Source organism: Astatotilapia calliptera, chromosome 20 (assembly GCF_900246225.1).
Source record: "Astatotilapia calliptera chromosome 20, fAstCal1.2, whole genome shotgun sequence".
Lineage (NCBI taxonomy): Eukaryota > Metazoa > Chordata > Actinopteri > Cichliformes > Cichlidae > Astatotilapia > Astatotilapia calliptera.
The window spans coordinates 21,547,755-21,575,303 of record NC_039321.1 but is presented as its reverse complement, the minus strand read 5'-3'; the positions used below and the strand labels follow the sequence as shown (position 1 = coordinate 21,575,303).

The following is a 27,549-nucleotide window of genomic DNA, read 5'->3' as shown; positions in this document are numbered from 1 at the left end:
TCCTTGGGAGAAGCCAGCCTGTCGCACTCCCTGTTCGGAGTGCACGCAGCCCTGCCCTGCTCCCACCCATGCCTGCTCTGTAACTGCAGCGCTGGTCCTGATAACTGCCCCACTCCGTGGCCTCTGTGCACACAAAAACATGGAGCAACAAGAGGAAAAGGAGATGCTGATGGGCCTCTGAACAAGCAACTGCAGGAGTGTGTGGGTATGTTACTGCGGTTGCATCAGAATGAGGATGCTGCGTGGGTGGAAGCTGTCCAGGAACGTCAATCTACTAAACCAGCGAAGCGAAGCGAAGACAGATGACTGACAATCATAACAGAGAGGAGATTGCTCTTCCCTGCAAATGAGGCATTTTTAAACCTGCAGCATTTGGTTGGTTTTGTTTGACTATTTGGGGACTGAGAAAGCTATTGTTTTAACATTAGCACCACTTGGAGTTTCATCATCATCATCATTAAATCTCACATTTGTTCTCTGTTCAAGCTCTACCATCTCTATCCAAAATATTTGCCTCTGAAGCTGCTGCCGCTGCATTCAGCAACAGCTCATCAGCTTTATTGGTTGGGTGGTCTGAGTAGGTGCCTTTATATGAGGCTATCACTTTTGACTGAACTTGTTTTCCTGCGGCATCTCGGGTGGAAAAAATGAAAAATGCAAAGTTAGTGACTGTATGACCAAAATAATGAGCTGAAAAGAAAAAAAGACAGATTGATTGAGTCATTGGAGTGAATTTAATCATCTTATTTGATATTTATTAATGTAAAAATACTGACTACTGATGCTACGAGGTGTGTCCCTACTGATTACTACGCACAAAAACACAACTAGACCGCGTGCTCTTGTTCCAAAACTGAGACGAGATGAGTGATATTCACACTTCTCCTGAGGCTTTGCTTATTGCATTGTATGAACATCTATAGTGCTGGTGGTAAGCAGACTGATGGAGTATACATTGGAGGTGGCTGCTCAAATGTTTTATTTTCATTTATTTATTTATTTCAAGCATTTATTTTTATCTTTATTTATTTATTTTTATCAGTTATATCCGAGAGCCTCACCTGAGATCGTCATGGAGGAGAAAGTCAGATGAGCACAATGATGGGCACGACCTAATTCTCTTCCCTAGGCTGGAGCCTATCCTAGCTGCCACAGGGCCACACACCCTGGACAGGTTGCCGGTCTGTTGCAGGGCTAACATTTAACACGTGTCAATCAAAATTTTGCAGAAATATATAAATATAACCCAGAATCACGGCAAAACGTGTAACAGACACGCCGGTCCATCGTGTCAATTTCCCGCTTTGCCTCTCCAAAACGTCAAAGGGACACATGCAGACGTTGCATTACCAGCAGGGGGAGATGATAAATGTAAAGGCAAGAAGTCGATAGCAAGCTAAACGCGTGAAGTACGTTCAAAGTCCTTAATCATCAGAAGCGATTAAGCTGGTGGCTTTACGTGTAAATGTGTTAATAATGTCTGTTTAAATGCTTTGCTGTGATTATTTTCATGTTGGCTTGAAATAAAATATTTGTACTGCCACTTACTGCATGTGAGTGTCGTTTTCACACTTTAGAAAGGCAACATGTGAAATGGATATTGTGGACCATCGTGTCTATCACACACTTTGCAGTGATATCGGGTTGGTGTTTACACCACTCTTCGGACTAGGAAGCTACAGTAATGTGTAACAGTGTTGAGCCAACCCTCATTTCCTCTGCAAGGAAAATGGGAAATATGTGCAGTGTTATTGAAACATGTACAAACATACATGGAAATACAGTATATATGGCAAAAATAGAGTTTGTACAATCCTAACGAGCCTTTATTCTCCAACTTAGTCTGAACTCTTGTCATTTCCTAAAGTTTCTTCGGGAATAGTTCTCCAGGCTTCTTGAAGGATATTCAAAGCTCTTCTTTGTATGTTGGCTGCCTTTTGGTCTGTTCTCAGTCAATGCTTCAATAATGTTGATGTCCAGGCTGTGGGGAGGCCGATCCATGACTGGCAGGCAGTGTGTTAGGGATCATTGTCATGCTGAAAAATGAAGTTGTTGTCAATCAGAAGCTTTCTAAATGGCATGGCAGATCACTGACTGTACTTTTCTGTGGTCATATTTCCATCAGTTTTGATTGCCAACACTACCGGCTGAAATACAGCCCCACATGCTGAATTCCTTCTGCCACGATCTCAGCTATTAGCTCTCTGGGAATCGCTTTGTTGGTTTTGTGTCTGTCAAACTGTGTTACTGTTGGTATTTTTTTTTGTTTTTGCCACAGGCTGCTAGTAATAAAGTCCCAAAAGATACAATTTAAAACTGCTATTTTGCTTGGTTGTCTCTTATCTGTATACACAACATTGGTTCATCCCTTGAGTCAGGTGCCATTTTTGTGCTTGAATGATTCCTAGGTTAGTGTTAAGTGGCTTAAGAAATCAAAAAACTTTCCTCTGACATGGTCAGGTACAAGTGCTTGAAAAAGCAGCCAATATCCAAAGAAAAACTTTGAAAGACCTTCAGAAAACTGAAGAACTGTTGCTGTTAATTAAAAAAAATTACTGGAAAGTCTGGCTCCTGGGAAGGAAAATATAAAGAAATGAAGTGTGGCTTGAGACTTTTGTACAGTATTGTAAATCTGTGGACACCACACTTTGTTACAACTGATTACAACATTCAGTTACTGGCTGATGTGTCCACCTTGAACCTTTCATCAAAGAAGCAAAGAAAACTGATGATTTAATCAAAGATGCAGTTTCATTCTGATTCAAGAAGCTGAAATGCTCAAACTGGAGGTCACATAATACACTGTATTTAATGTAGTGACTGAATAAGAAAACTAAAGAGCTGTGGTGCCTTCTAATCCACGAGTCTCCTGAAATCAATTTCCCAGTTCAGACAAAGGACGGGCACGAGTAGGAAATTATTAATAGAGCAAAGTATAATTGATAAGTTAATTATTCATAACCCCTTAAAATTTTGCATGTTCGGACCTGCCAGATGGGATTTCAAGCAGCTTCGTCTTCTTTTGAATATACCTAACCAACATGGATTTAGCTTTCAAGAGATCATTTGGCGCTAGGAGAGAGAAACACAAACACACGCACACAGGTAGTGGAGGAAGTCCTTTAATGGCAAGGAAACAGGCAGAACTGGCAGAGGGAGATAAGACCCTCCAGTCGGTGTCCTAAACGTGAAAATAAACAGGAAAAAAAAGGGTGGGGGACCAAAGGAGAGGGAGAGAGAGAGGGGATAGCAGTGGCGGGAGGGGAGAGGGGGTAATGAGTTCTCAGCCATGCAGAATAGCAGTACACCTCATCTCGTTATCCTCTTGTCTGGGTGGTGTTTTTGCTTTGTGAGATAACAAGTGGTTCACTGATTGTGGAGTTAGACAGGCTAAGTATGCTTATTTGTATTTGTTTAGAGGAGAGCTTGTGGTCAGTGCGGCTGTTTTGGTGGACGTGAGGTCTGGTGTCTCGTGTTAAGTCGGCTTATATAACAGGTCGATGTGGAAGTGTTTGTTGTTAGTTAAACTGTATTAAATGTGTGCTGTATGTCTTCCACAGGCAACATAGTCCTTCGCCTTTGCAGGACATTGTTTGTGTTTAAATATATTTTAATCCTCTTAAAACTTCTTAAACTTCTACGTACTTCCAGTAATTACCATATTTCCATATTCACAGGCCATTATACTTTATTTTGTCTTTTGTCTGACGAGTTCTCGCCTTTACTGAAGGCTGCAGTATATTTCTGCTGCACCAGTCTGCCAGCATTAAAGTGGCACAGCTCCAGCAGTTTCTTATATACAGCTCTGGATGGCAGCCATTCGCTCAGACCCGCTGCCTCCTCTTCACATGGTGTACGCCACCCAGTAGATCACATTCACCACGGCGAAAGTGAAAGGAAACACGGCCCTGGCATAGATGTCGATGGTATCTGCATCAATGGGCTTGCAGACACACTTGGAACAGCACTTCTTCTTCTCTTCCTCGCGCTCCTCCGGTTGCCTGGATCTTCTCCGCCTCGGCTCCGTCTCCTCCGTTCCACCCTCCCCGGGAATTTCGCTGCTGGAACGCTGGGCTCGACCGTGGCGGCTGGAAATGACCACGCCCTGATTCATGCCGGTGACTGACAGGGAAAACAGAACCATTGCCTGTTTGCCGTTCTTTACAATAGACTGTGGAGAGGAGGAGACAGAGAAGCATCTAAGCATTTACCTGACAGAGCTCTATTCTGGCAAATTTGGCAAAAGTGACAATTCAACCCCTTTGCATTCATGAGGTCTACTACTATAACTTATAACTACTTTATAAGCAAAAGCTCTTAAGTATTTGGTCCATCCTGGTACTTTATATTTTATAATGCTTCATTTTTTTTTAAATAAACACACGACTAACCCTAACCCTGTCAGTGGTTAAGGTAAGAGTTAATTGTGTGGTATTAATGATTATCATCTCTTTTGGCAGTTTTGATTACACCGTACTCACTAGAGCATAAGCGATCAGACCAATGTTGTCAGCTCATTTGCAAAACTATTGTTTCTGCATTTGTAATAGACAATTAATATAAATGTAAGTAAAGAAGAGGCACTTCAACCATTTTTTGAGTGTTGATGTTGCATAGTTTGTCCACCAGAGGGCGCTGAGCTGAGTTGAGCGGAAGGTAAACAAGTAAATAAATAACTAAATAAAACAAAGGCTTGAGAAATCTGTTTATGTTTCGTATGTTTGAAAGAAAATTACATCGGCCATTTTATTGTAATATTATATTTTAAAATACTTTGATATCTGCATCAGTATCAATGTAAAATACCCTATATCAGTTTGGCTCCTTTTTTTCCACAATCACTCCACTGCAACATTTAATTTTAATCGCTTCACTGCTCTGACAGGTAATCTGGTACGTTTAATATTTCTGAACTCATAGTTTTATAGCAGGTGCGGCCACTGTTATTCTGAAGGTTTACCTCAGTTATGATGGACACCAGCAACTTAAGAAGCTGACAGTATGATGAGAATCACTATTGCTTCCTGTGGGGCGATCATCTATTTTCCCATTATGGTCTATAGAGATTCATGTCCTGCTGAAGGTCAGTGGGATGGATGCTTGTCAGCACCAAGGCCTGATGTCCGGCCTAGGTTTATGTTTAAGAGGTGCGCACAATTTAGTAGCAACACCCCCACCCTACCGCCCCGAAGCTCCAGATTGAAAGGTCTGCTGACAGGTGTACATGACGGAAATGATCGAATGAGTGATCCTCACCTCGGAGCTGAGCTTGCTGGCCTTGACCTTGGCTTTCTCTTTGAGTCGGTAGTCAGCGTTGTAGTGAGCAAAGGCGTACTCGATGAGGGCCGCGAACACAAACACGTAACAGATCCAGAAGTAGACATCTAACGCCTTGATGGCTGACGCTCGGGGCAAGGACGAGCGAGCGCTTACCATCAGCGTGGTCATGGTTAGAACAGTTGTAATCCCTGAAAACAAAGCAAAAATTTGACTCCTGTGGATGTGGGGCTCTTGATTAGTGTTCTCAGACTGTAGGTTGGTTGGTCCCCTACTGTAGTCTAGACAACAGTATAAACTGTCAGTTAGGTGGTTAATCTAAGGTTTCCTAAGGGAACACTATCCCCTTTCTGTTGGTAGCTTTAAACAAAATGAGGAACAGGATTTTCAAAAATATTTGGTGTACATATTCATCTTTCTCTCAGAGTGAATGTTGCTCATGTCCCATCATCTGGTCCAAATCTTCCATTTAAACTTAAAAAGACAGCCTCATCGGGCTGTCTGATGAGGCTGTCTTTTCTTGCTTTAACTAGAATGTTTGCAGCTCATCAGTGATTCTGTTGGCACATTCTGCAGAATTTTAGTCTTGAGAGGACATGAACGTTTGACTTGTCTCATCCTCATGCGTCAAATTCAAGGCCGGAGGGCCCGATCCCCCAAAATTTTAATTTAGCCTGCATGCAAATTTAGCATTTTGATATATTTTGGCCCACCAAGTTGTCTAGCTGTTGTCTGCATAGCATGTCCCCCAGTGTGTGCAGCCAAACAGAGGGGCACAACTTCATTGCACCTGCAAGTTAATAAGCTGCTTAACACTGACTGAAACAGACAGGACCATCGAGAGAGGTGGGAACTGAGAAGCTCTTTAGCTGTATCCATACTACATCAAGAAATATATATCTTCTTCTTCTTTGAGTAAAATCTCAACATGAGCAAGCAGAGGGGATGGTTGAGGCAGGTGGGCAATTTTCAGACAGGAAACTGCAAAGTTCAATTGCGAAATTAAGGCTTACGTGCGTCTGATTTCATAGCAGAAGGTAAGGCTGCATGGCATATGTAAAATACTTAATCATAAATCCTTTTTAATTAACAAAAAAATAATAATAATAAATACATTTTATTTATAAAGCGCCTTTCAAGACACCCAAGGACGCTGTACAATAGGATAAAATACATAATAGAACAATGACACAATGAAGGACAATAAAACAAAAGCACAAGATAAAATGAACAAACAGTGGGTTCACAGTGAATATGCAGATTTGAACAGATGGTTTTGAGTTGAGATTTAAACTGGGGGAGAGAACCAATGTTTCTTATATCTGGGGGGTAGAGATAACATATTCAGGCCTGTGAGGACATCTGTGTGAGACCTGAAGAAATATGTGCAGGAACTGAATTAAAGATTTATTATTTTTGCTTTAACATCAGCATGTATTGAGCTATGTTGTATCCTGTGATGGTCATCAATAGGCTGCTATGAGTTCCTTGTAACCACAATGCATTAGTTTGAATGTAACCCCACACGCAGTAAGACTCTAAGAAAAGAAAACTGTCATTTATGTGGTTTAACCTTTCAGAGGACGAACGAGCACCAACCTTCACTGAAATAACCCCTTTCGAAATGTTCAAATATACTTCATCCAATTAATACTAACCTAAGGATACACGAGCAGGAACTGCTGATTGGCTGATCCAGAAGGACACCCAGGACATTGCAACCAGTAATATCGAAGGCATGTACGACTGGATGATGTAGACACCTCGATTACGTCTCAGCTGGAAGCGAAGACTGAGCCTCGGAAAGCGCCCCGCTGTGAAGCAGACAACAAGTCACTTTGTTTCAAACCAAACATGCTAATTATTTATCATAAAGAGGCCATTGTTCTTCACAGGCTCTGACGCTAGGCAACATCTTTTGCCTCGCTTTTGCCCCTAGTGGCACAACTTCAAGATTTAACGCATAAAATGGTGTTGCAGCTGCATCTTCCCAGCAGCTACTGCTCTCATCTCCTAAATCTCCTGCCTGGCTCAGCAGCAAGTCTGCCTTGATGCATCTCGTCTACGAATAGAATACAACCACAGAAGTGCCTCTGGTTGAAAAAAAGAAGTCATGCTTCAAGAAGTATGTGTAGAGTTCTCCAATACAAGAGGGACCAAAGTCCAAAACCACCACATACGTGTAAAACATAATACAGGCACAAAACAACACAAAAGAGGGATGCTCACCTGATTTGAAATTCATCATCTCAGTGTCAAAGCGATAGTCTGTGATGGTGAACTGGGAAAGCTCTAATTTGTCCAAACCGTGAATGTGTCTCTGACTCTCCGACCAGTGATACACAATGTCCTCTGAGGAGTAACCATCTAGAAAAACAACAACAACAACAAAGACATTTACCCGTCCAGCCGACACAGATGTGCGAGGTTCGCTCAACATTTAGCATTTTCATCCTATCACAGACACTGTAACCTTTCACAAATGTCACCGTGCTCGCACAATGAAATGTTTCAGCAATAAACTGAAATAACATTTTTAACCCATAAAGATGAATGTAGGAAAGAAGAAATGAACATTTAAGATAAATCCCAACTCACAGCTTTCCAAATCCAGCATGCATTCCTGTTCGTCCATGGGATACTTGGTAAGGTCCATGTCACACGCCACTGTCGAAGTGATTCTAGGAACAAAACGGCTCGCTTAATCAAACCCTGACATAGATGCTATTACAGTTTCTTCAATTTGTCATTTTTCAAATAAAAACTAATTTTCTTTTATCTTCTTTTTGCATGTTCATCAATACATCCTTCATTATTTAACTCCTGGTATAAAAATCTGACTCTTTTACGAAAAGTCCATTTAGTTACTATTCATGCATTCTTATTTTTATTTTTTTGCTCAAAACAGCCTGCATCCAAACACAGCGCTAATGAGAACTGTTATATTTAACCAAAACAGTGCAGTCCGATCAAAACAATGACGAAAGACAGTGAAAATTTCTGGTGTGCTAAGATGAAACTGCAGAATTGTCTTATAATTTTCTGTAGGCAAAAGAAAGAGAAGACAATGATCTGTTTGTTTATACCGGCTACTATATAGAATCACTCCGTTAGGCTGCAGGCGGATCAGCTTGTTCTCTACGGTCACATCGTGAAACCAAGCAGATTTGGCGTTAACGATGAAGGTGTCGGGCAGCCACAGCTTGTCCACAAACCGACTGTCCAGTCCAAGAGTCTTGTTAGTGTGATTGTAGGACAGGCGGTCATCGTGCCAGCTCTGCCGCAGGAACACAGTCATGGTGTATTCCTGTCAGGAACACCACGGAATGTAAAACGGGAGACAGACTGTTAGGAATATTAGGTTCAATTATATTTACTTTGTATTTTTAAAAATATATTTAATTTATTTCATTATTCTGGACGGTTTTGGGAATAACTTATTTATATAGGAAAAATCGTTGGTGAGATTGTGTCAAAATATGAAATTATTTAGAAAAGAAAAGTAATTACTCAATAAGAATTTTTAGTAAGAAGAGATTTTGGCCCTTCAATTAATGATGAATGCAACATTTAATTAAAGGGTCCAAACACATTTCTTTTCAGACATAACCCTAAAACTGATATCACCGTTAAAATGCTGTTAATTATTGTTATAATCGCAAAATTGAAAAAGAATAATAACTCTTTTGTCACTATATTGTAGATTTGAATTAAATATTTTCTTCCTATTGCAAGAGATTTCAGCAAAATGTGACACTGAACTTCCTACCAAACAGAAATATAGAAAGAAAAGAAAACACAAAAAGCCATCTTCAAACGCCTGGTGAGCCACACAAATGCAGATCTGGCTGCAAATGCAGAAAAACACAACCAAAGAGTGAAATACCGCAATTAGCATCAAACAGCATAAACCACCAGAGAGGAGGCTGAAAAAGAAGCAAACAATGCTGGAGCACACATGCCGCACTGGCTGGTGACGTGAGTAACTACTGTGGTGCTTTTTTACTATTCTGCTTGCATAATTCAGATATTACTGCAGCAGTTCAGTGTCCGGTTGTGTTTTATGTGTCCTCACAGCATAAAAGCAATAAAGCACTTGGCTTTATTGTCTTACTTTGCAGCCTTTCCCTGAATACTGTGCACTTTGTGTTTTAGTTTCATTGCTCTTTTGGCTACCACACTTTGGACTTTATTTCAGATGTTAAGCAAAAAAAAAACATATTGAATTGAAGCGTTTTAAGATTAAACTCCTTCTTTCATGATAGACATGGCGCCGCTCACGATTACAAGGTTACGCAAAATGATATTTGTGCAAAACATGAATTGCCCCATTGGATTTGATATTTCACTTTACAAAATCCATGAAAGTCTGAAATTATCCAACAACTCGCCCGATGTGTCACAAATGTTCACACTGAATGCGTTTAAACCTTCGAGTGGGATATGTCAGGATTATGCAAATAGTAAATCTTTGATCGTTGCGACAGTTGTGAAGTGATGATAGAAAATCTCGGTGCAGAAAGAAGGAGCGAGTGTCTGTTCTTTACCATGTTGGCTTCAGAGATGTGGTCAATGCTGGCTACTTCTATAGCCATGGCCACGTTCACGGGCGGACCTGCAGAGGAAATGGTGAGAAAAAAAAAGGGCAAACCTTTGCCCTCCCCATCTCAAACACCCACCCACGCCACTTCTCTGATTCCCATTCTGGTCCCTCCCATCCTAACTCCATAACCCATCTGTTTTTCTCCCATCCACCTTCCTCCCACGTCCAAACACTCCTACGGTGCATAGAGATTAAGCATTATCCAGTTTAGCCATGCGAAGTGGCACATCACACAATGGGCATTCATAAACAACACTGGGCTTTCATGGACTTGCACAGAGAGAGCTTCTGCCAACATTCACACGCACGCACACATACGCTGTAGCGTTCACTCAACAGTTTGCCATATGATTAGCATGGAGCGTGCAGCAGTCATCGAATGCTAGAGGGCAGAAACTACAGGGGGGGGGGGCTCAGTGATGCAGAACAGAAAGGCTATTTAAAATATATTAAACATTAAGGAATCATTTCCCATCATTCAACACCTCCCCATGCCATTTTGGGTAATTTATATTTTCAACACCAAATGCAAGTGAATGGGAAAAGGTTTTCAGTTGTATGCTTATTGTATGTTGATGTAAATGGGAGAGTTTAGAGGGCGATGTGATTCTATTCTCCAGCGCAGGTACAAAGATGACTATAACATTTGTTAAACAGCTATTTTACCAACTCTGGTTAGTAAATATAATAGAAAATATTTCGCTGTATATTAGAATGAAGCACAATGTGTAGCATTACCATAGAAACGTGGCATTGATTTTGTTTGCTACCACTCTAATTATGCAAATAGATTAAAATTCCAGAAAAATGTTTTACAGCATTATCAGTTCAGAAACTTTGCATTTGCAAATAGGCTTTGCACTCTGGAAACCTTGGCAGCACATATTGATGTTTACAGTGGGAAAAGTTGTTACTGTATATTAGTTTCTTGCATTATATAAAAAGAGACTCCACTTCCACTGCAGAACTAATCCTCCCTTACTGTTAAAATGATGTGAGATTGGAAACATTCAGACACTTTGGTTCATAATATGGTTTTCAACTTTCAAATCAGGTTTTGTGTAGTTATCAATTCTTCTAATATTCAGTGTTCAAGTGAGGCGATAACAAGATCCATAAATTTTATGTAAAGAAAAAAATACATTGTGCTTTTTTTATGAAACAATCTGTCTGTCACGTCTTTTCTTTACATCTTGTGCATCACTATCCTTACAAATTATATTTATCTTGCAAAAACATTTTTCATAATTATCATATATTTAAGGCCCTGTTATTGCTCCATATTAATAGCATGGGGTGGGATTTGAGTGAAAGAAACTGCCCCGAAATAACAGACATGATTCCCCAGTGGTCACAACAGCCTTCCATTTAGCTTCCTTTTTCAACACATTAAAATGTGACATAAATAGAAATGCAGTGACCACATGATGTTGCATTATGATTCTCTGCATCATGCACAGGGTGGTATGTGTGTGGCGATAGCGGCACTCTTGCCCCACATTTTCACCTTTCCTCAGCTGAGTTAAGCTGTGAGATTGAGAAATCTATTGCTGTGGTCATTGAATGTTTCACATTTGGCAGCCATTCTTAGCAAATTCTCCAGAGCAGCACACAATGTTTGTGCCACCGCTCCACTCCGGCGTGTCCTCCTGCAAAGCCTCTCTTTAATAAATGTTTTTTGTGTGTGTCCTTAACAAACTGTTCACCTGTCAGCATATGTATTTGTTAGGGGTGCAACGATACACAAAATTCACGGTTCGGTTCGGTTCGATACTTTGGTGTCACGGTTCGATATTTTTTCGATACAAAAAAAATGTTCATGCCTTTTTAATTTGTCATTTATTAAAATTATAAATATATATTTTAACTCAAAAGTACAGTTTTTAAATTTAACCCTAACCCTTGTGCGTGTTTTTTATTTTGACAGCGAATGCGCACCTGCGGACCACTTATGTGCAGCCCTGGTTATATAGCTCGTCATATTGCAGCCACAGAAATTATTTTGTCCATGAAACCATAAAGCTGCACTTTCTTTTTGCCTTATAGTCTGATTTGTCATAACTTCTCCGTTTTGTGGTAAGCTTTTCTTTGGCTGTCACTTCTTCACCCTGACCTGTCTTATTTGGCTCAGCAGAACTGAAATGCTTTTACACACTCACTCACATAAGCTCAGCGATTCTCTGCGCGATCAACCTTTCACATGTTTAAGCTGCGGGAGATTTCACTTGTCATGTTTGCATAGTAAGCTAACGATTAATAAGACGATGTCAGAGGAATTGGTGCACAAATTATCATCACTCACAGATCAGTGCTGTCGCTCTCTATACACAGTTCGCACGATTGCAAAGTGAAAGCAAAAAAACGAGCGCAAATTCAAACGCGATTTCAATATGTCACATATTGACAGTGGCTCACCGATGCCAATGACATAATTACCCAGCTACATTTCTGAAAGAATGCAAAAGCATTGACATATATTTTTCCTTCCTACAATAGCCCGACGGGCAGGGAAGAGATAGATTTTGGTAGCCCGACTGAAAAAATCGCTAGCCCCAGGACGTCAGGCTAGCGATATTGCAAGCCCTGTATCGGATTGAGGAATCATGCATCTTTGGAAAAGAGAGTTTATTACAGAGAAATGTCTCTTTCCAAAATAAAAACTATACTATCTGCTTCTTCTGGGTTATATTCTCAGCAGCATAAGGAGAATCATGTGCTAACAGCTGTCTAAATGACTCGGCTAAAGTTAGTAGCATGCTTGTTGTTTTTGTCTTTGCACTAGGATGATGTCGGCGTAAATGTGCAGTCATATTCGTTGTGTTCCCACTAGTGCTTTCAGGTTAATCTCGTTGAAATGACCTTAACACCACAACATGGCAAATCTCCGTTAACGAGCTACCGCCGATCGCCCCGTGCATGGGGCTAGACGGCCAACACGTTAACGAGCTAACTGCGCTAACACACTAGTTCACACCAATGTAATTGAGCATTGCATGGCACATCCAACATACTGTTTTACTTTAGTCCATGACTCGCTTACCTTCAGGGTCATACGTCACATGAAAACCAAAATAATTCCAAACGCCAGATCTGAATGAGGGTGGGGGAGGTGCCCTGCGCTCTTCCTTCTGACTATGCTGTCTGTGTGGAGCGCTCAGTGGATCTGCGCTCGACAGTGCAGCCTAGGCGGAGTAGTCGAACGCAGATTCACTGAGCGCTCCACACAGACAGCATCGTCAGAAGGAAAGTTGATAAAATAAATTACAAATGTTGTATTGTTCGATACATACGCGTACCGAACCGAAAGCACTGTATCGAACGGTTCAATATCGATACGAATATCGTTGCACCCCTAGTATTTGTATGAGGTAAACAGAGCCTTGTTTTAATGTCGTACAGGAAAAGCCAAACCAAAGGCGCCTCTCGGGATAATGGAATTGGAAGATGAAGTGCAATCCATGCTCCTGTACTTAGGACTTCGGTTGGGTGATGCTAAGGATGGCTGTAAATGTGAGGCGGTGAAATGTAACCCAACGCCACAAGCAGTAGATCTCATACTCACCTCCTATCCCAGGGCGAAAATTTCTGGCATAGCCCTTCATTAAATCATCCAGATTAGGTAACCAGGATATTTCAATGTCTGTACCTACATAGTCCCCAACGTCACTCAGCATGGCCCTAAAGAAAACAAACACAGCAGCCTTCAGTGGTTGTCCTGTCACACGTCCACAGGAAAAGCCTGGCAGAACTTCAGATAGAGTTAGTAGCATACGTAAAAGTATCTCAAAATTTGACACAATAACCACTTTTTCAAACATAAATAAGATTCATTATTTAAATCGTTAATTTTTCCTATTACGGAGTTCCACAGGATTCTGTGCTAGGACCAAGTCTATTTGGATTACACTTGATTCCCTTAGGCAGTATTATAAGAAGGCATAGTATACATTTTCATTGCTATGCAGATGATACCCAGGTTTGTCGATCCATGAAGCTAGATGGCACACACCAATTAGCTAAGCTTCTCTTCATTGGCTGCCTGTTAAATCCATAATTAAATTTAAAACCCTTCTTCTCACTTACCAGGTCTTAAATAATCAATCTCCATCTTTTCTTAAAGACCTCATGATACCATATCATCCCAAAAGAGCACTTCACTCTCAGACTGCAGACGTACTTGGATATTTCAAAGTAGAATGGGAGGCTTTCAGGCCCCTCTTCTGTAGAGCCAGCTCCCAGGTTGGATTCAGGAGAGACACACCATCTCTACTTTTAAGATTAGGCTTAATACTTTCCATCTTAAAAAAGCATATAGTTAGAGCTGGATCAGAAGACCCTGACCAACCCTTAGTTACGCTGCAATAGGCCTATACTGCTGAGGGTTTCCCACGAGGCACAGAATATTTCTTCCTTACTCACCTTTTTTCTTTCGCTATGTATTTATACACCACCTTGCAAATAATCATTATTTATTATTAATCTCTGACCATCTTCCAAAGCGTGTTGTTTGGTCATGGCAGATCGCTGATCCTCGCTAAGCCTGGTTCTTCCTGTTAAGAGGGAGTTTTTCCTTCCCACTGTCACTAAGGCGTCATCTGATTGTTGGGGTTGGCTCTCTGTTATTTTGGGTATTTACCTTAGAATATCAAACGCCTTGAGGTGACTGTTGTTATAAAATTAATTGAAGTGAATTTCATTTGATTAAAGTAATTTAGACTCAGGTCACACTTATATCAGTGTTGGCAACAGAGAACCTTAGGGATCTTTGTGTCTAGTGAAGTGTACCCACACTTGACTATGCTGTGGAAAAATCTCGAGCAACCTTTCATCTCTTTAAAGTTTGTCAGAAAAACGTAACATAGGTGCACTTAAAATGTACACGGAAATATAGTATATAAGGTAAAAATTGAATTTGTGCGATTCTAATGCTTGAAAATTAATACTTGGTATGACCACTTTTATTCTTCAACACAGGCTTGGACAGGCTTTCTCATAATTTCTTTAGCTAGTATTCAGGAATAGTTCTCCAGGCTTCCTGAAGGGCGTTCTGAGCTCTTCTTTATATGTTGGCTGCCATTACCGTGGAAGTCTTTGTCAATCAGATCCTTCCAGATGGTACTGGTGGTGGATCCCTAACACCACTGGTTGAAATGGAACCTTAGCCCACAATACAGCTTCCACCATGTTAGGTTTTTGCTAGATTTTTTCCTGTTTGAATTTCAGATAGTGGTATTCTACTGTATATAGATTTTAGACGTGCAACTTCTTCTTTTATCCTTCACTTGTCTAGTTGTCTAGTAAATTTTTAACAACACACTGCACTCTATGCTGAAATATGCCAGGTTTTCATGTAATAGCTCTTTGGGAATCAGCTTTTTAGTGCAAAAATGCAACTTCGTGCCTTTTGAACTGTGTTAGTTTATTAAAAAACTGGGAGCAAATTATATATTTTGTATAATCCTGACACGCTACTAGCAAGAAAATTGCCTCTTTGCTAAATTTTATGCTCGAATGATTCATAGGTGAGTTTTAAGTGGCTTAACAAAAAATAAGAAAGTTCCTCTGAAAATGCTCAGGTCAAGAACTGGACTGAAAATGAGTCAGAAAGCAGACAGTGCAAAAGAAAAAAAAAGGATCAGAAGACCTTCAGACTGAAGAAGAAGCCTGAAGAATTGTTGCTCAAGACCAGTTTAAAAATGACTAGAAAGTCTGGCTCTTTGACAGCAAATTATAAAGAAGTGAGGCATGATTCAAGAATTCTGCACAGTATTGTAAATGTCTAATTGTATCTGTGATCTATTGCCACTGTGATCTTTGTGTTTCTTTGTGCAACTCTGTGTGTGCCTGTAATATGTGAGAGACTTTCCCTTGACATTCATACAAAGGCTCCTTGAGGAGGAGCCCTCTCTTCTGAATTGACGACAATATAAAATGATGAAAGCCCCCCTGTTATGGCAAAACATAGATCAAATGTCACTCTCATAAACAATTATGCTGAGCAACTCATACAGAGCACGAGATTTATGTCCAGTCATAATCAGCAGTTCAGTTTTGTGTTTGTAAATGTCACCAGGTCCATCACAGCAGAAGTGACCAGGTCGTGCATCCAGACATGAAGCTGAAATGTTCAGAATCTGTCAGATTAATGGAAGGAATTCATGTTAGCCGTTGACTATCCTGTAATCGAGGCCGGCCAGTATACAATTTGTAGTACCAGTACCTATATGGGGTGATTTATAAGCCAATATTCCAATATATAGCCCAATATTTTTTATTCTTTCAGACACACAAACCACAAATGCTCTTTTTCTGACGTTGTATTTTTTACTCAGTTATTTGTATTTTATAACGAATAAAACGTGTGTGTTTTTTAATATCTTGCTGCATTTTGTATAAGTTGATACTCAAGTTTTAAAAAAACAAGCAAAACTAAAGCTATTCTGTTATACCTGTATGCAAAAAATACACTGCACCCAAAATATTTCATAGATGAGCAATACTGATCAATCTAATAAACTTAAATCCTGAACATCCTCCCTATTCTGGTATTTTAAAGAGTACAACCTAACTAATAGGGTTGCCAACTCCCAGCCAAAACAAAAGGGGAACCACACCCCACCCTCCACCTAATAATGCTTAATTAACGTAATCGACTTTAATTTAATGCACGTGTTAAAAAATTTTTTTAAATGCACAGAAATCAATTATTTTTCTACAATAATTAGATTCAACATCTTTCTTCAACAGAACTGCAGACTGCACAGATGGTATCTTCCCAAAGGAAAAAGTACTATAGCTTACTAGGGTATATATTAGACTTAATAGTTACTATATACAATAACGTATTTCTATACATTTTACATCAGATGAATACTTTGGTTGTAAGATTCAGATAATTATTTATTACAAGCTAGACATGAGAATAAGAAAGAAAAGTATTTCTTTGTGACCCCCTTTCCCTGTTAATGCCCTACCTGCCCCCCTGGCTAAACCTTGCTAGGCCCGCCCCTGCACAGTTACCATTCTAACAACAGCTTATCAAGCTTAAAGGTGCTGCTGTTGTGTATCCACTGGTTTCCTCTTTCTGGTGCAAAGTGGGCCAAAAACAAACAAGAGAGACGGGAGTCACGACAGAAAAGCCGATCAGCTGATCATTGATCAGTTTCATGATTGAAGTAGCAGCAGGAGAGGGAGAGAGAGAGGCAGTCGCTCCATATACAGTATCGGTTGGTAAGCTTAACGTGGGAATGCTTTAGAAACATTCAGAGATGAACTTACAAACTTGCTTTACTTCTCTGGGATAACTTTCTCGGAGATGAAATGCTGGTTTGGTAGCGAGGCTCTAAATGCTCAACCAGACCGCCGACTGGTCTCGCACGTCACATCCGCTCTATCACGTGATGCATACTCCTCCGACGTGCTAAGGTTATGAGCTGAGTTATGCCATGTCGCACGTTTTGTGAGGTGCTTTTGTGATATTTAATGGATATTATTACATTTTTTATTTCTCTCCGATATCTAATCCAGTAATTTAGGTCAGCATCGCACCGATACCGATATGTGATATCGGTGATATCCATCTCTACTTTTCAACTGTATAAAATCGGAGGGAAAATATTTGATGTAACAAAAGGTCCCCAAAAAAAGAGCAACGTGAGCTCAAATTGTTAATCGTTTGCAGATGTTTACACATTTACATGACATAGAGTAACAGGGTAATAGTCAAGCCCCAGCAGCTACCACCAGCTAAAAACAGAAATAGTTCTCTTTTTAGCTGACTAAAGCAAACAATAGGGAAACAAAGAGGAAAAAGAGAGAAGGAAAAGGCTAAGGGAGTTGAAAATGAAGTCATCCATACCGGCTACACCTTCTACTTTTAATTTAGTGCTTTTATAAAAGACTGATGCTGCTTTAAATACAGTGTTTATTTATGAAAATGAAGGAACCTTCACTTTAATTATCATTTTTAGTCCTATAACTTGTCAGCATGTGCTTTTGAAAAAGATGGAGCGCAAAAACACGACTTTTATTAATAACATGTTTTCCAAAACTCTCTTGCATCCTTGAATTATTCATCGCTGATTTAGGAAATCACATTTTCTCAAGATTCAAACATTAAGAAAAAAACGTGTGCGTGCAATTATTTGGTCATTTATTTTCACCCAAAGCAACTCGTCCTTTGTTTGTTTGTTTTGTTTCCTCTTTGCATGAAAATGATTAAATCCTGAATGTCAAAGATGCTGAATGTCAGCGCAAAATTACATCTCTCAGGGGTGTCCTTTCAAAAAGTTTTTTTTTTAAAAAGTCTGTGCTTGTTTCAGCATTCAAAAGCCACGCTGATTAAAGCCTGGCTGACATATTTTTCCTCAGTCGTGTTTCCACAGCGTGCTTTTGTCCACAAGGAGTCTGACAGCAGATCCAAATCTAACAGCGTAGCCTCAGATTCCACACAGCGCATAATAAACAAAATGCTGCGCCTCACTCCACAAACCTCCAAATCGCTGTATTTCACTGAAAATAGGCTCTCATTACACTGTGGACTTTTATTCTGAACAACATACCTTTGTGCATGCATTGTTTTGCATTCAATTCAAACTGCCCCCATGCACTGCCACCTCTGTGTATGTGCCAGGAGCGGAATAACAGCAACATTTAAAGCTATTGTCTGTTTTAAGGATCCGGAAATCACTTAGTGCTGCCTGAGGGCAGAAAGGTAACACTGTGAGCAGCAACAGCAGGAGCCTCTGTGAAGGATTTCACAAACGTAGCACAGCTGAGATACCACCAGGTGGCAGTTTTGTATTCTGAAACACTCATACACAGATCCATACACATAGATTTAGAGGGGAGTTTAAAAATGAGAAGTCCATGTTGAAAAGAGGCATGGCTTGTTAGACATCACCATGAAAAAGACACATGGAGATGAATCAAATGTTAGAAGCAAAGCTATCGTGCAAAATTGAAGGTGCTGACTGTTTTTGCTACAAACAAATACGATTTTTCTGACATCCAAAGGCCGGCGGTGGGGGTATCGACAGGGAAATGGACCGCATGGGGGGTTCGTGGAAGGTGTTCAGATCGTTCGACAATGAAAAGCCGCGAGCTGACCTTTGAAATCGGGCTGACATTTGAAGAAAGTCGACGTGCCCGAGAGCACAGCATTATGCCATACGGAAACTATTCACCAAAATGTAACGGCTGGTTAACTGAATATGAAATAAAATAAATAAACATTTCTGCCATGCCATTAACATTTTCTCGGTGGATCTGTTTTGCAGAGGCAGATGTATTTTTAGTCTGGCAATCACTGTCATGACTAAAAAAATGGGAGCACTGAGTGAATTAATTAATCACTAAGTGACTCCTGGATTTCTGCGCTAATTGGGAGTTTCTAAATCTGGAAATAAAGAGCGTTTCTTTCAAGTCATTTGTTAACACACCAAGGTCAAACAGACCTCTGTCTGGAGAGGAGGAGAAAGCGGGTGGAAATGTATATCACACAAATCCTATAGTAGAACTCTATTTATTGCAATTTAACACTCATTTTACAGTTGTTAACTGTTTTAGGATTTAAAGATTTAAGGCCCTGGTGCCTTTATTCTCTGCAGTTCCCACACAGCTGTGAATATTTAGTGTGAAGGAGTTGTATGTAATAACTAAGACTCTTTTCTGTCATGGTGTGGTTGTTGCACAGCATCTTTTTTTAATTTTTCTCCCTCTTTATATGATGGGGGCTGCTCGTGTGCAGCGCTGCTTCGATTTACTCTAAAACACATGCGAAGAAATGTTAATCCAAGGGTCCAAAATCCCGACTAAAAGCTTTTATCGACTCAATTAATCTGGCTTTACTGACTTTCACATATACATATATAATTTTTCACATTTGCCACAGATTATTGCTTTTATTGCAAGCTGTTCTCTTAACACCAAATGTTCTCCTTCTCTACAAACATATCAGTTTGCTTAAGGAGGAAAAAACAACTTCACTTCTTCTCCAAAGAAAAATCAAATGTATTCTGTTGAAAGACGCACCGGTCTGAACATTTGATTGCTTTCTTGGATTTACGAAACATTTGCGCCTCTTCATTTTCCCACCCCTCCATCCATGACAAGCAGTTGAGAGGGTGTGCATTTGCAGACGCTCCTAATCCTTCTATATTTCGCTTTCATTAAACGTCTCTCTCAGGGCTCGGATCTGCCGTCTGTTTGTGAGCTAACATTAAACAGTTGGGGAGAAAAACAAAGAGAAGCGGCTTCACTCAAATTTATGGTGTCTTTTTGTGAATGCAAAGCACAGCACACACCAACAACCCTAATCAGTATCGTATAATCGCTCAAATCGATACCTGGACTACCTATCAGCGCCCTGATCTAACTGTTTCTATTAGTTCTGTGGTGAAATGAATCAAACTGGGATAAATATTAAATAAAACATGAATAAATAGATAGTTAAATCACTGAACAGCTGCTTCACATTTATAGGTGTGGGTTTCTAACGGTGTTCGCACTGCATTAGCAGTCATAATTAAGGGTCTGTGCTGCGCTGCCATGCGGCAAACAGATGTTTTATTGACCAGATTTGCACTCAAATAATGTTTGTCAGTCTTAATCGCATTCCAGAGTGCTCCATTTCCTTCTGCACATCCATTTTTTTTAATACAAGTATCAATAGATAATGTAGAGTACATTCAAAAGAAAGAGTCCCAAATTTAAAAACAAACTTCTCTTTTTTTTCTTGTTAAAAGTATTCAAGTTTCTCCCAACATTTGTGTTTTTAAACATTAAAGTTTCTAATGTCTAAGAATATATATTTTTATACTAATAATAATTTGTGTTAGCGAGTGTGGCATTGTTTATTTATTTGCTTATCACTGTGAGCATTTTGAAAGCTTAAAAATTATTCTATCATTAAAACTATTTCTTCATTATGATGGTAAAAAGCAACATTTATCCCCATTAGACAGAGTTGGGCTTGGTGGGGCGGATTGTTGTGATAACTGGGGGTTAAATTAGGGTTTGGCAGGTGGAGGAAACACTGAGATCAGGTGTAGTCATGCATCACGGGGAAAAGAATTAATTATAAGTCACAAAGCCGTCTTTCTGCAAGGCTGTGATTGGCTGACCTGTGCACCAGTGTCACTGCTTTTTGTGGAATTAGCCAACTGAAGCTTACAAGATGTAAACAGTTGTTTCGTGAGCTATATGTGCTAAAGTGCCTGCTATGTTCATGCAACCTTTGAATAAAACAAAATAAAATTAGTATACTTGACAAAAAACATAATTCAGCAACACGTCGTGTATAGATCGTTCCTTTAACCCTCAACGATTAGGTAATGCATGGACAAATTACTGCTTTATCTTTCACTTTATCTCTTTCCTGTATGATGGTCTAGAACTGAAGTTTATCCAAGCTAAAAAAAAAAAGCGAAAGGAATAGAAAAAGAAGAAAAAGATCATTTATGGTAGACTAAATTTATGTCTGAAACAAAAAAAAGATAAGTTGCTGTTTCTAAATCTGTGAGCCTTGCACCCTTTCCATTTCTTCTCATTGATACCAAGACATGTGTTGCTCTCCTCCCTCTGCAGGAAGCTCAAAGGTCAGCTGCAAGACAGCTGGGAGGGATTCGATGTCTTGCTCAAGGGCACTTCATATGTATGAATCCTGATACTCTAGTTACATAATGGTGTCTCTAAACACAGGGCTTCAGTCTCTGCCTCTCATAAAAATAAAATAAAAAAACTGTGATGGAGTCTGTGGGATGATCATGCTGTACAGTGCTGCTGTTAGAGAGGTCCTTATCTGAACGGAAAATGCTGCAGGACTCGCGTTCAGGTCAGTGAATATCCTGCGCTATTTTAAAGAGCCCGAAGACCCAGAACATCTCCAAACTCGGATAGTTTGTCACGGACTAGCTTTCGTCACACATCACGTTGCCGACACATCACACCTCCGCTGGATAAAATAAAGCAAATCATTTTGACATTTGCTTTGAATATAATGATCATAGAAGGAACTGCAGGAAATGCACAGGAAATTCTGTTACGCACTGGTTTCCAAAGCACTCACATTACAGTTTGAGTGTAACCAGTGCAAAATACCCAACGCAGAACTGCTGTATCACAGCCTTGTCCATTCTCATGGGGATTAGATACTGCTGGTATTTATCATTAGGTTAATTTCATTGCGTTTAACATACTTATCAAAGTGACATGCAAACTGCTAAATAAATTCATGTATAATTATCTAGAAATTAATGAAATCAGCAAAACTCTCCTAAACTGTTTCCTTTTGCCATTTACGTGTGATATGTCAACATAAATTGAGTAGGCGGCTTCTAGCTGAGGCGCTGAGGTGTGCCTGCATCACCCTGTAGCCAGCTCACAGTCAGGCTTCGGAGCCAGCTCATGCAGCCGGGGGAACATGATCAAAACACAGCGTTACTGGAAAATGTAGTCTCCGGACGGTGGGGGGATTTATCCGCTGAGTCAGTCTCTCATGCGGATTAGTCAGGACAAGGGCTTCACCTGAGTGCAGGTTTAAGGACAAGTGTGACAAGCCAGAAAAGATGATAAAATGTGGAGTTTAAATCCTCCTGCATGAAGCAGGGGCAGCCACCTGCTCCTAAACTACACGTCCGCATGAAAACAAAGGTGGGGAGTGACCTCCTGTGCATGTCCTTCTGAAAAGGTAAATAATGACACTAAAATTCTCTTCCCGGGTGTGCTCTAAGCTAAACTGCTCGACTAGCAGTTAAAATAAAATATGATTAGCTGCATCGTGGGGCCAGGTTGACCTGCAGCAAGGCCCCGAGAATAGGATGGACCCACACTCCTTACAATCTGTGCATTTTAGTCCATAAATGCCACAATTGGGCTCTTAAAGAGTGCTTTAGACTCAGCTTTGCTCTGTCAGTAATCCAACACTTTTCCCCGGGGGGTTAGTCAGCCTGCAGGTGAGTCTCTTGTTCTATTTGTGTTCAGTTTTTAATGCATTTCGTTTACAACAAAGGCCCTATTTAAAGGAGGCCTTATATACTTAATAGACTGGAGCTCAGGAGGTAGAACAGGTCATCTGCTAATCACAAAGTTGTTGGTTTGATCCCTGGCTGCTCCAGTCTGGATGCCAAAGTACCCTCAGGCAAGATACCAAAACCCAAGTTTCTCTCTGATGCGTTCAGAGTGTGAATGTTAGACAGAAAAGCATTCAGATATAGAAAAAAGTGCATGGGTATGAATGAGTGAACAATGTGTGTTGTGTAAATCACTTTAAGTGCTTAAGTATAGTAGAAAAGCACTGCATGAAAACCAATCCATTTACCATTTGCTCATAACTTGGAGTTTACTAAAATGGCTTTGTATTTACAACTCAAACTAATCCTTACATCAGATCCTTATCATCCATTTTAACTCACTTCCCACTCTCTTTAAGCTAACTTTTATACAATTGGCTAGGTTTGAACAGCATGTCAGCGGGTCTTCTGCGCTCACAGCCAGCCACACTGTATTAAGGATATCCCTCTATGAGGACATTAAACTCTGAGAAGTAGAAAATCTGAGAAGTATCAAGCCTAAACTTTGAGTTCACAGGGATTATGTGTGCATTACTTCATTATTTAATATGAGAATCCACCACAATTACCAGTATAAATAAGAGAGGAGAAAATGTAATGCATAATAGGACTGCTTAAATCTCTTTTGGTCCTCATTTCTTTCAAAGATTAGCTTTGCTGGACTTAATCAGTATTTTTTTTCTCCCCCGCACTCTTATTGTCACATTTCTTGGTCTTTAAGATATCGCTGTTGTAGCGCACAATCTGTGAATCTCCTTTCAACCTCCAGTCAGCTGGTGATAACCACACACCGACATGCATGAAAGTATTATGTGTAATCTGGCTGTGCAGCCACCTGTGTCGGTATGTTCAGCTATCTTTAGTAGCACCTGCGTGTCACGGGAGTCGGGTCTGGTTAGAGTTTTGATTTATGTTCCTGTCTTTGTGACCAGATAGCAGCCTCGCTGTTGACTTATCTCCTGCAATCAGAGCTGAATGAAGTCTAATTATAATAACACTGCAGACTCGACACTTTATATAGCTGCTGCGTCACAATAAAGTCTTACAACTGGTAAACCACTGGAAGTCAGGTTAATCATGTATATGGATTTTTTTTTTGTCAGTGTCAGTTCTGAAATAATGACCTAGCTGACCTTTCAAGGTTTCGTTTCTTTTTAAAAACATGATCTTTGGCCCTTGTGATAGAAATCCACTGTGGACTGTGACAGCAGCAAGAACACGGGTGGAATTAATGACTAGACATACATATAACAGAGCCACCATTATTATATTAGTCACACCTTTGCTGGTACAAAAAAGACTAAAACACATTAATCCTTTTTCATAGTGACAAAAGCTAATGAAAAGGCTTAGCCTGTGTTTGAATCAACTCAACCAGTGTAGTGCGGTAAATTAACTCCCTGCCATCTTGTATGAATGTCAGTTCTGTACAGTTCCCTTAATGTTTCCCACACTGGAAGAAAGCAATGCATCGCCCATTATGACAGGTTCACTGCATTTTGCTAACAAGCCCGATCCAATCAAAAATCAAAAATCTGCAATTTGTAGACATGAAAATTTAAACTGTCATGCAACACTTGCAGAAAATTATACAGTCGATCATTTGCAATATTCGTGCACTGAGGCAGAGGTGAATGAGGTGGGGATTAGCGTTAGTCGCTTTCTTAACTCACTCTGTATTCCAGGTGTCGTGCCAAAAAGTGACTCCTGATGTTTCGGTGTGGTTTTTATGTCTAATATATTTGCTTGTATTGGTACATATCTGTATACAACATGACTGACAAAATGAGTTAAATATAAAATAAAGAAGGAAAGAAAAAAATGAGCTGTTTCGCAGGTATCTTTGTGACTGTGTGTTATTCCAGCGCTTTTTGGTGCCTTAAAGTACGTTTATAGAACTGAAGTGTTGTGTTTCTTCCTATTTCTGCTGCCCTCTTTGTCAAATCTCTCTTGAAAACAACACTTTTAATATCAGTGACACTTTCACCTGCAGAAATAAAAAATGTGTAAAAAAGACATGTCACTTTAGTAAAGTGCAGCTTCTACATTGTGACAGCAATGTTCTCCCTGGCTTAAAGTGACTTGATATTATTAATGAGAGATATGTGTGAGAGAGTACAGGCCAACAACTTATTTGCAATGGTTTAAATACTACCAGGCACTTTTTGTGAAATACCCGAAGACCTAAATCTTTAAAAACAAGTTGTACATTATAGTTTTACTTTTCTAAAACGACTAAGATCATCCCTGAAAAGATTAAGCATGATAGATTTTTAAAAGCATTTACTGGGCAGTACTTTCAGGGATGGATTAACACATATCTGGCACTCTATTTAACAGTTACCATTTCAAGACAATTTTTATCTCGGGCTACTGATGACCAAAGGATGATGCTTTTCTCTACTACGCAATAGCATGTTTTCTAGCCCACTCCTCTGTTACAGACATTATACAGTCCATTTAGATGCAGATTGTACTCTGTAAAGTGAAGGGTAAGTGACACTTCAGCTGTAAAGAAAAAACTGTGAAATTCATGCAACACCAAAGGTGGTGAGGCGCAACTTAGCTAAGCAACTTTTGTGAAATGGATAAACGAGGAGCTAAAAAAAGAGAATCAGGGTGATTCTGTGCAGAGCAGGAGCGAGGAAAGAAAGCGGCGTGCAGGTTTCCTCTGCAAAGTGTGTGTGTGTGTGTGTGTGTGTGTGTGTGTGTGTGTGTGTGTGTGTGTGTGTGTGTGTGTGTGTGTGTGTGTGTGTGTGTGTGTGTGTGAGAGAGAGAGAGAGAGAAAGAGAGAGAGATGACACATAATGAGGTGCAAGAAAAAGCCTACACTCTGCATTGTACTGAGAACAAAATAATAATAACAGCAGTGACTGGAGGCAGGAAAATCCAATTACAATAGCTATTACTCCCTCTACTGGTGAACAGCCAAGAGGGACAATAGAGGTGATTTTCCCCAATTTTCCTCAGAGTTTCACCCTTTGCCCTTTTCAGTGTGAAAGCAAGTACTGAAACTGAAGCTCTGTAGTAGATGCTGATTATCCTGCGAACTGAATGCCGATGAATGCAGGCCTCTTGTTTCTAATGTCTCTGTAAAGCACTTTGAATCACCTTGTTGTTGAATTGTGCTATACAAATAAACTTGCCTTGCCAAACTTGCCTCTGTCAAAAACAAAGCACTGTAAACTAGTTTAGACAGACCTGACCTGCTCCTTGGTGAGAAGGTAATTTATCCTCAGAGTCAGCACAATGGTCCTGATAAATCTTTTCAAATGGCTGAAATCTGAACCGCTGCTGAATAGGACTGGATCACTCTTAAGAATTTTTTTTTACCTTATAATACACAACCTGGAATAATCCTACTTCAGAGACGCATTCACGACTGAAGCTCCCAGCAGCACCTACACCTTTTTTTTTTTTTAACCTCCCAAATTGAGCACCTTAGTGATATTCTATTTAAATGTACTGTGTTTACTGCAGTATGAGGCCTGCATCATGGGATCATCTGATGTATTTGATCCCTTACGTGGCAGATAATGTCACCCCCTGGAGGTTCGTGACATTATCTGACACGCGCGCGCGCACGCAAACGCTTCCACTCAGCTGGTATTCATCACCAGGGGAGGGGGGATAGAAAACAATCACCTCTTACTATGCATATGCATTATGCAAATGGTGTCATCAGGTTCATGCAAGCGGGGAAGAAAGCAGACTTCAGATTGTGGGTGTCTATAAGTAGTTTTATGTAAGCCTGTAGAAGTCCGTTTATCCACGAGTGAACGTGAACGTGAGTTTTGCTAGCACTGAGTCGTGGGAGGCGGTTGCACAACAAGCAGGACTTCAACTGACGCGAGACTTTAAATCAATAAGAAGAGCAGTTTATTGCTCCTAAATAGATGAAAATCACAGTGCCTTTCCTTGTTTTATCGTTCTAGTTTGTTGCTTTCTTATTATTATTAACACCGTTTATAATTTGACGGCTAACTTCTTCCGGAATATTCATAGCGCTCCGCAGTGGGAAGCACATAAGACACCTGCAAGAAGTTAAAAAAAAAAACCAAAAGCACAGCTGATCTCACCTGGTGAAAATATCTCCTCCGACGAAGAGCAGAGCGAGACTCGAAAACAGGAAAGTTGGGATCTCCATTCCACACGCTGTCAGATTAATATATGCGTAATGCTAAGAGAAAAGTTCCCCCGCAATGTAATTCGACGACAAAGCCCACAAGAGGATTTTTTTGTTAGCTTTTTTTGTTTGTTTTTTAGTTATTATTATTTTAGTGCGCTCTCCTCCAGATCCAGCGCCGCGGAGAACAAAGTAAAGTGTGGTGGTGAAGGTGATGGTGACCCCATGGTCGTGAGCTCCCCGATTCCTCCGCGTCCAGGAGCGCACAAGAGAAGAGCGCGCTTATGAAAAAGATGAAGACAAAACTCCGGGTCCGACCGAAACAAGGAGCCGATCCACCGCCTGACATCCACCAACAGCGCAGAAAGCGAGTGAGAGAGAAAAGGATGGAGAGAGGCAGAGGGAGAGAAAGAGAGGGAGGGTGGGAGAGAGGGAGGGAGACTCGCTAATCTGTCGATCCCTCCGTCGCTTGG

The 27,549-nt window shown here is 40.3% G+C and overlaps 1 protein-coding gene across 1 annotated transcript; it reads right to left on the bottom strand.

Moving 5' to 3' along the window:
* Positions 1-3,106: 3,106 nt before the first annotated feature.
* gabrd (gamma-aminobutyric acid type A receptor subunit delta) lies at positions 3,107-27,549 on the bottom strand. The gene is made up of 9 exons (XM_026154184.1): positions 27,030-27,549; positions 13,443-13,558; positions 9,825-9,892; positions 8,364-8,584; positions 7,876-7,958; positions 7,507-7,644; positions 6,936-7,091; positions 5,257-5,468; positions 3,107-4,171 (listed from the first exon to the last, which is right to left on the bottom strand). Exons 1-9 carry the CDS (start codon positions 27,095-27,097, stop codon positions 3,845-3,847), a joined length of 1,389 nt encoding a protein of 462 aa, XP_026009969.1. The 5' UTR covers positions 27,098-27,549; the 3' UTR covers positions 3,107-3,844.